Source organism: Arachis stenosperma, chromosome 8, assembly GCF_014773155.1.
Source record: "Arachis stenosperma cultivar V10309 chromosome 8, arast.V10309.gnm1.PFL2, whole genome shotgun sequence".
Lineage (NCBI taxonomy): Eukaryota > Viridiplantae > Streptophyta > Magnoliopsida > Fabales > Fabaceae > Arachis > Arachis stenosperma.
This window is the reverse complement of record NC_080384.1, coordinates 27,452,760-27,458,611: the sequence shown is the minus strand read 5'-3', so window position 1 is coordinate 27,458,611 and position 5,852 is coordinate 27,452,760. Positions and strand designations below refer to the sequence as shown.

Genomic DNA, 5,852 nt, shown 5'->3' with positions numbered 1-5,852 from the left:
TTTAATCTTTTTAATTTACAAAACCGTAAATCCAAATCCAATCCAAACCGCTCGAAATTGGATCGGATCGGATTTTTTAAAAAAAAATCATCCAATCCAAACCACACTGCAATTAAACATAATGTTCGGATCGGATGAGTTTTTGACTCAAAACCGATCCAAACCGCACCGCGAACACCCCTAGTTACTGTGTATCAAATAAATCACAAGGCTTGGATCACAGTTGATTAAGCAGTCATAACGAAAACACTATCTATCATTAAGTGATATTCCCAAAATTTAGAGTTCATATAACATTAAAGAATTAGCTCACATCTATGCCAAATAACCAAAAATATTCCACCAGCGAGATGGGAGTTGGGGAGATTATTCTGGCTTAGTTTTGCTCTTCTTTTTTCTACCTTTCCTCTTAAAAAGCATTCGACTAAATAATCGTTTGAAAGGGAACAAAGGTGGTGCTGGAGGTCTCCTCCGCTTCACTCTCGATCGACCTACAGAAAACAGAAATTTGCTCAGTTGTTTTTACATATTATTCGAAACTTATAACAGGAACGTGCAAAAAATATTATCAAATGCATTTAAACATTTATGGGGGAGGCTAGGAATTATAATACATTTGGGAAAATGAAGTGACATCAAACATATTAATCAACTTCTGGTGGGTGGGGATAAAACCAAACAAATTATATGAACTTCTGTGATTGAATGAGAGAAAAATAACACAGCTTGCAATATAAAAGTAAAGATGTACATCATCAGATAGGGTACCTGATACAGACTCAACCGGGGAAACTTGATCAGATTCAGTGCTCAGTTTATTAAGTTTTTGATCTTCTATATGAGTTACAACTGCAGAACCATCCTCTTCAATCTCCATCTCATCAAGTTTAACTGCTTCAGTTTCAAGTTTACCAGATTGTTCAGCCACCAATAAATTTTTGGAAATAGATATGTCTGTCTTTGAGACTGTATGCTGTGCAATTTCCAAATCCTCACTTTGAGGAGCTTCTTGCATCTCTGTAATTTTTGCATTTAAATTAGGATAAAATATTTTCTCACTATCATGTTCATCATCACGTTTTGCATCTTGCAAAAATTTCTGCAGTTTGCTGTTCTCATTTTGTATCACAGCATCCAACTCAGTGCCGAGGGTGCCCAAGTTTGATTGTGAATCATGTGATTTTCTAGAATTGAATGTTTCAGTGGGTATACTTTTTTTAGTTTTCTCACACAACTTGTTGCAGCTCAAAAGGATGTCATTTGATCCGTGTAATTGACTACACCTAGTAGGACAAGATTTTTTTGTTGATATTGTTGCTGGTGTTGTTGTCATTGTCATCATCGCCACTTGATCTGCTTCCATAGCATCGGGTCTTGAGCTTTCATCTTGCCTGTTGGGCTGCTCAGTTGAGTTTTTAAGTACAGGTGTTGACTGACTGATCTTTTCACCATTCGGGACGACAGGGGAAGCATTACTTGAAGGTAAGAAATCCTTTGTTTGAAAACCATGAGATGGCATGCTGTCAACCACGGGAGCAATTTCTGATGCTTTAGAGGATAATGATAAAAAACACTTTGCCCAATCATTCAACGGGATGTCACCTTCACTGGAGAGAGAATCCCATTTTAGTAATTCTTCCTGCTGATCGTCCTCAAAATTAGACACTGTATTTGATGATGATGGTTGCACTCTTATTGCATTTTTGTAAAACCGTTTTTTCCTTAAAGCTTTTACCAAAAGATTCCTGCAAACGTTCGAACGGACATTCAAGATACCTCAAATGTTGGTCATGAGAAAACAAAGGCATTAGTAAAGTATTAGTGCAAGTTTTCATACCTACAGTTTTTAGAAATAGCATCTCTAGCTCGCTCCTTGGAAATTCCCAATATGGACAATAAGTTTGCAACATCCCAAGGTCCTCTAAGAAGATTCACTGAAGGAGCAGAACTTGAAAAGATAACGTTTCTTCCCTGAGTCCACTCCATCAAACACTACATGTTTAATCAGTGTGTTAGTTTACATGTGTTCTAATGTCAGTGTCAAAAAAGGTACCTAGAAGCAAACTACTAAGGTCAACCAATAGTTATCAGACTACTTTACTTTCTCTTTCTCACTTCATACATACACTAAAACTACATCCTAGAAACAAATTCAAGCCAAAGCACAAAGCAGATATAGTATCAACCCTCAAATGTAGAAGTAATTCTGCTTAAGACTGACACCACCGAGTTGATTAAGACTCATCTAATGATGATAACTCATCATAACAAGTAAATAATCAAGTTGCGAAAATCCTCCAGTATACTTGGCCACTCAATCCGAGAATCATTCAGGAAAATAGACATTACCTTAGCACCGTAGATCCACTGATCCCTGATTTTAGCATTATTTAAAAGACAAGAGTAATCAACTTCAAAGCAAACCCCTCGCTGTGTAGAAATATTAACAAACCACGTATCAATTAACTGAACTCTATTAAAAGGATTCATTCATTACATTAATCCTTTTGCTCATTGAAGTAAAAGAAAAGATTGCAGAGCAAACCTCGGCAGCAACTTTAACCATGTTCTCCGTCATTCTACACGGCATCCCCTTCGAAAAGTCAACCGTAATGATATCTACCTGCAATCACTTCAGCATTCAAAAGTTAATCACTTCAACCCTATACACACAATTGAACTCATATTTCGTCGTTACGCTTCCGCTACAAGGATTTAGTTACATAAACAGTTATAACAAAGCTCTAAATCTCTAATTAACTCACCTCCGATTTCTGGCATGCCATATCGAATGTGGCCCGAGTGGAGGGCTTAATGGCAACGAGATCGTAGGTCTTGAGGATAGGGTTGTCGCAGCAGACGGCTGTGGCATGTAAGGGGGTCTCGATCAAGACGGTGACGCGCGTGTACTGACGGAAGGGGGTGGACAAGGGGATACGGAGGAGGTCGCGGTGGAGCTTAGCGGAGAGGGAAAGAGAGGGAAGGGTGTTGAGGAGAGAGGATATGGAGAGAGGTTTGATGGAGCAACGGTGTTCATCGGAGATGACGCCACTGATCGTGCGGTTGTAGGCGATTCCAGTGTAGCCAAGCTCCATGGCCTTCACGGCAATCCTGGTGCGGCTGGCTTCGACTGTCCTTTTTGGCGGATGCGTGTACGGTATGTTTAGGTCGAAGAACCCCATCGGTGGTCGCTCTATTCCGGCTAGCGGTTTAGCTTAGACTTGGGAGTTTGGGGTTTCTCCCTCTGGAGGAGGGGCTTTAGGCGCCCTACACACGCATTCTTTCTTTTCGTTTTTAATTTTTGGTCCCATTTGGGCTTGCAATATTTTCGGTAGCCCAAGTACCTAATGAGCAGAATAAAAAATAGAAGGCTAGAAGCCCAAGCCCCCATGTAATTGGGCTTTTGGATAAGTAAATTTTTTTTGGCGACTAAATAGAAAAGAAAGAAAGAAAAAAATAGAGATAAAGCCAAATTAATTGGCTAGATTCATATCTAAATTTATTAGATATTGAATCTCACTCCATGGTTGGCTCCAATTCGAGTGAATGTCCGCACCAGAAGCAGCTGCTTTAGCCATACAATCTGCAACACTATTTGCATTTCTCTGAATTAAAAGAATAGAGACTCTTCAATTCCAATTCATAACCTCCTGTATATGTTTTGCCAAATCCCATTCTGGAATATCTTTACCAAGCATTCTTTGGTTTACCAAGAAAAGAGCTTCTAAACTGTCTGTTTCACAAATAACCTCACGAAATTCACTCTCCCAAGCAAGAAGTAAACCTCTCAAAATTGCATACAATTCAGCAAAAAGAATACTACACACTTTGACTTTCCCAGTGCAACTTTTTAACCAACATCCATCAGGATTGCGAATGATACAACTAAAACTAGCATAGCCAAAAGGAGCAAAACAACTAGCATCACAATTCAATTTAATAGAATGAAGTGGAGGTGGAACCCAATGCAAACAAAGCAAAGGAGGAGACAAAGATTGATGCATAGCAAAAATAGTGTAAAACTCCCTTACTGAACTACGAATCAAACTCACCACTTTACTAGCACTCCAAGAATCATCTATATTAAATAAGTCATGATTCCTGCTTCTCCAAATCTACCAGATGGTCGAAAAAAAAAAGAAAAACATCTCTATTCCTTGCACCTCTATAGAGCCAATCACGTAAATCTGAGTTATCTGAATACAGGTCTAAAAGGTTCCAGACCTCCTTGGCACTAGGACACTCCTGAAGACAATGAAGAAGGGATTCAGAACCATTCTGACATCGATGACAGGTGCTAGATAAAGCTAAGTCATGACCCAAACGAAACTCTGCCATAGGAATAACATTATGAAGACTGAGCCAAATCAAGAACTTGTACTTCTCAGGAATATGCAGTCGCCATACCCACAACCAATTATCATGCTCATTCCAGTCAAACTTTCTTTTAGATAGCCAACTGTACCCACTCCTAACTGAGAAGAGTCTAGAAGATGCCACACCCCACGACCAACTCGAACTATCTCCAACATTCAAATCCGAATTATAAGCTTTCAAACGCTGTTTGACATCTTCTTGAATGATAGAGAAAATATCATGGAGATTTCATTGAGCATCTTTTCAAACGTCTCTAATAGTTAAATCAGAGTCAGATATATGTACAAAAGGGACATCTTGAGCAATTGGGCCCTCAATACTCCAATTGTCAAACCAAAAAGATTGATCAAGTGACCCGACGCACCAAGAGAAGGCATCCTTAAGAGCACCAAAAGCCTTTAAGATACTCTTCCAAACATGAGAAGCGTTGCAAGGGACAGGGCCATCTAAAACTCCCTCATTCCTCAGATACTTCGCCCTCAATAGTGCAACCCAAGGCTTGTCCTAACAATGGAAAAGTTGCCAAACCAATTTATTAAGTAAAGATATATTAACACACGCAGGATCTCTAACACCCAGGCTACTAAATTTCTTTGGAGTGATTACGGTCCTCCAATTAATAAGAGAAAGACCTCTACCATCAACTTGACCATTCCAAAGGAACTGCTTCATCATAGAAGACAATTTATTACAAACCCAATTTGAAAAAAAAGATACATGCATATGATAGACAGGAATGGATGCTGCAACGATCAGGCAAAGTCTCCCTACTTTATTTAGAAGCCTTCCTTTCCAGTTAGCTAATCTTTCCCTCACCTTTTCAATCACCGAATAAAAAAAAGCCCTATTGGTACGGGAATGATTAAGGTTAACTCCAAGATATCTTCCTAAGTCCAAAGCAAAACGTATTGAAGAAACACTAGTAAAAATATCTCTTCTACGAGCAGTCACATTTTTAGAACAAAAAGCTTTAGACTTTTCAAGATTCACTTTCATGCCAGATGTCTTGTAGAAAATGTTAATAGAATGCATGACCATTTGAACCTAACTCTTTGTAGCCTGACAGAAAAGTAAGAGATCATCTGCAAACATCAAGTGAGAAAATTTTGGGCCACCCCTAGTGACAGAAACTGGCTTCCACACACCCTCGACCACCTTATGAGATATATAGCAAGCAAGTCTTTCCATACAAAGCACAAATAAGTAAGGAGACATTGGATCACCCTGTCTAAGCCCCCTTCTAGGAGCAAAACTATCCAATCTATCCCCATTCCACATAATAGAAAGAGATGATGCACGAACACAATTCATAATCAAATTAACAGTGATGATAGGAAAACCAGAAGCAATTAGAGTACTCTCCAAAAACCTCCAATCAACCCTATCATAAGCTTTTTCAAGATCAATTTTAAAAGCAAGAGTACCTTTCTTGGATTTTGCGTGCTTCATGAAATTCAGAATTTCTTGGGCCACAA

The 5,852-nt window shown here is 39.0% G+C and overlaps 2 protein-coding genes across 2 annotated transcripts; both read right to left on the bottom strand.

Annotated features, from left to right (window-relative positions):
* Window positions 1-227: 227 nt before the first annotated feature.
* LOC130943480 (protein GAMETOPHYTE DEFECTIVE 1-like) lies at window positions 228-3,254 on the bottom strand. The gene is made up of 6 exons (XM_057871371.1): window positions 2,766-3,254; window positions 2,546-2,623; window positions 2,350-2,430; window positions 1,838-1,992; window positions 769-1,745; window positions 228-491 (listed from the first exon to the last, which is right to left on the bottom strand). The coding sequence occupies exons 1-6, from the start codon at window positions 3,180-3,182 to the stop codon at window positions 367-369; spliced, it is 1,833 nt and encodes a 610-aa protein (XP_057727354.1). The 5' UTR covers window positions 3,183-3,254; the 3' UTR covers window positions 228-366.
* Window positions 3,255-4,092: 838 nt separating this feature from the next.
* LOC130945696 (uncharacterized) lies at window positions 4,093-5,415 on the bottom strand. Its single transcript, XM_057874404.1, has 4 exons — window positions 5,194-5,415; window positions 4,984-5,040; window positions 4,742-4,881; window positions 4,093-4,519 (listed from the first exon to the last, which is right to left on the bottom strand). Exons 1-4 carry the CDS (start codon window positions 5,413-5,415, stop codon window positions 4,093-4,095), a joined length of 846 nt encoding a protein of 281 aa, XP_057730387.1.
* Between the last annotated feature and the right edge of the window lie 437 nt (window positions 5,416-5,852).